At 39.3% G+C, this 2,848-nt stretch overlaps 1 protein-coding gene across 1 annotated transcript in view; it reads left to right on the forward strand.

Annotated features, from left to right (window-relative positions):
• Positions 1-268: 268 nt before the first annotated feature.
• LOC102383704 (acidic mammalian chitinase) overlaps positions 269-2,848 on the forward strand; it is a 7,090-nt gene continuing 4,510 nt past the window's right edge. Inside the window, exons 1-2 of the mRNA XM_006025029.1 lie at positions 269-293; positions 1,961-1,989. Of these exons, the coding sequence (XP_006025091.1) occupies positions 269-293; positions 1,961-1,989 (54 nt within the window). The remainder of the gene's footprint in view (positions 294-1,960; positions 1,990-2,848) is intronic.

The following is a 2,848-nucleotide window of genomic DNA, read 5'->3' on the forward strand; positions in this document are numbered from 1 at the left end:
CAGTGTTACTATAATCTTCCATCCATATCCAACAGTGCCTTCAAAACAGAAAGATTGATAAAGCTATTTTTCTAGATTCAAATTCTTAACTGGGTCCACTGTATCAGCATCTATTTTTCAATATGTTCTTATCTTCATCACATGCTTACCTTCATCAAATACCACAATCTTCCTTTATCTTTCATGATAGAGGAATTGCACACAGTGGAGAGAAACTTGCAGTATAAAAAGCAGCGAGAGGCAGCATTGGATCAGTACACAGGCAAAGATGGCAAAGTTGATCCTTCTCACAGGTAAGTCCCGCTCTGAAACTTTACTATATTGATTTGTGACTAGTGGTCTTTAAACAGCTGATCTTTCAGTCTGGTGGGCAACCCAAAAAAAAATCATTAAACATATATTTTTTTAGGTTGACCTCAAATGAAAATGCAGTTCCTTATGACAAAATGAAGAACACAGCAAACATCAATTTGGGCCGAGTGAAATGTTCTGTTTGACAAAAAATGTCATTTTCATTTAGGCATTTTTGTTACTGTTATTGTTACATGTAGCTCAATTCAGAACTGAAACTTCATATTGGACTGCAAACTTCAAATAAATATCTTTTTTTTTTTGTCCAAATTTCTGTATCAGTTTCAAAATAGTTCTGCTGTCCCAGAATTTCTTTTTTTGATGAATACATTATTTTCAGACACAGAAAAATTCACCTATTCCTTTTGCAATCTCTTTCAAAATTTAAGACAAAAAGGATTGTAATGTCCTTGTAAATAATAGTAAGTAATTTCAGGAACATGGTTACATGTGGGTTAAATACAGCAGAACACTTTGAAACATTAAGGAAAGCTGTGTTTTATTTTTATTTTTTTTACACACAAAATGTTTGCCTTAAGATCGAGTCTTAAATGCTTTCGCAGTTAATGTTGAATATAATTAATGTATTTTACTCCTTTCCGAAACAGCAAAGGAGAGAGAGAGAGAAAGCATGAAACTCTTGGAGACAAGCACCCAAACACACACATGCACAGTGAGGGAGGGAGGGAGGGAGGGAGAATACAGGAGAGATGATATATGAAGTTGTGCCGCTCACAGCAGGCCTCTGAAAATGCTGGCTTGCTTTCTGAATTGTTCAGGGTTCCCAAGCTTTAAGTGCAAGACTGAATCTGACTGTTGCAATGTCTTTTGCACAGACAATAAGGCTATGTCTAGACTGCTTTCTTGGTATAGTAATACTGGCAGATTGGGTTTGCAACGCACGCTTAATGTGGATGCAGCTGGAACCAGCAAAACTGCGCTTTGCACTGCCACAGACATTACTTGTGCACAACCCAGTCTTGCTGGTTTGCCTGAATCAGCTCTGCTGGACAAGGGTCCTACTTCCTTATACTGCTGGCCAGGCTGTGACAATGGCCATTTGTAACATAGCCATGGCCCAAATTTGCGTTCAAGCCTTGGCCTCGAGTCTAAGAGCAAGATCCACCGATTCTCAGAGCACTTTCCTTGCCAGCTCCACCCCCAGCTTATTGGGGAGATAGTTTAGGTTGAGCTTTGGGCAAAAAGTTACAAATATTCAGATATACAATATCCATTTTCTAGATATTAGAGGGAGGGGGCATATATTAGCAGTGAGTTAGGGTGTTTACATAGATGTATTTTATTACTTTAAATATGAATAAATTAACACAATATTAATCATTATATTCTTGATAGCTGGGATACCTGCCAAAAAGATTGTGTGTTAATTAAGGCAGCAATCTCTGAACTGCTGAATTGTAGATTACTGCAGAGTGATCTGAGCATTCACAAGAAGTCATTAAGTCAAAGACAAGATGACTTCCTCCCCATTACAGTAGTCAAACATTCTTGGCAACAGAGGACAGAGGATGCTGTACCAGCTGCGCTGAACCCACTCAAAGGTGGCATGTTTCTAGGAATAACAATCTTATTCTTTTTTCCTTCCTAGGCTTGGTCCTGCTGCTGAATGCACAGATAGGTATGTGCTTTATTCAGATACAAATCTATTTATTCTTGTTCACCCTTGGGAAGCGGCAGCTGTAGTAACATATTTGCATTATTTTACTTTATACATTTATTATCTAAGCACAGTATGTAAAAGATTGCATTACATAGATGGATGGACAGGCAGCTCTAGAAAGGGCTATTGAACAGAATGGTTGGAGATGTTTCCTTTGGTATTTTAAACCAATAATGGAGGATACTAAATAGAGGATAGATCACTCTAGAGCAGGGGTGGGCAAAATCTGGCCCGCGGGTCAGATGCGGCCTGTCAGGCCATTCTATCCAGCCTACAGGGCCCCTAAAAAATTTAGAAAATTAATAGTTATCTGCCCCTAGCTTGCCCTCGACAGCATGCCAAAACTCAGTAAGGGGCCCTCCACCTGAAATAATTGTCCCCCCTGCTCTGGGGATATCCAGTTCAATGCTGTCCCCTCTATAGCATCCTCTTTTTGCCACTGTCAGAGACCAAATACTGGGATAGATTGGTCTGACCTAGTATGGTTATGTTCTCATGACAGACACACCTGATTTAGCCTGTTAGACACTTCTTAGGCCACAAATGTATAGTCCACTGGTCAGTTTAAATCATTGCTCCCAGGATGGTCCATTTTACTTCAGTAAATACATATACAGCCTACCCCCCTGGATTTATCTTGGAATACAACAAAATAAGTTGCTGAGGAAATCATATCAGTAAGTATAAGAAAATCGTATACTAGGATTTATCAATGCCTCCACTGAATGTAGTTATGGGAACCCCACATCAGGCTTGTAAAGAGATGGGAACTTCATTTTGTTTGGATGTTCATGTCAAACTTCCCTCCCGCTCTTC

The sequence above is a fragment of the Alligator sinensis genome, unplaced genomic scaffold, assembly GCF_000455745.1.
Source record: "Alligator sinensis unplaced genomic scaffold, ASM45574v1 scaffold872_2, whole genome shotgun sequence".
NCBI lineage: Eukaryota > Metazoa > Chordata > Crocodylia > Alligatoridae > Alligator > Alligator sinensis.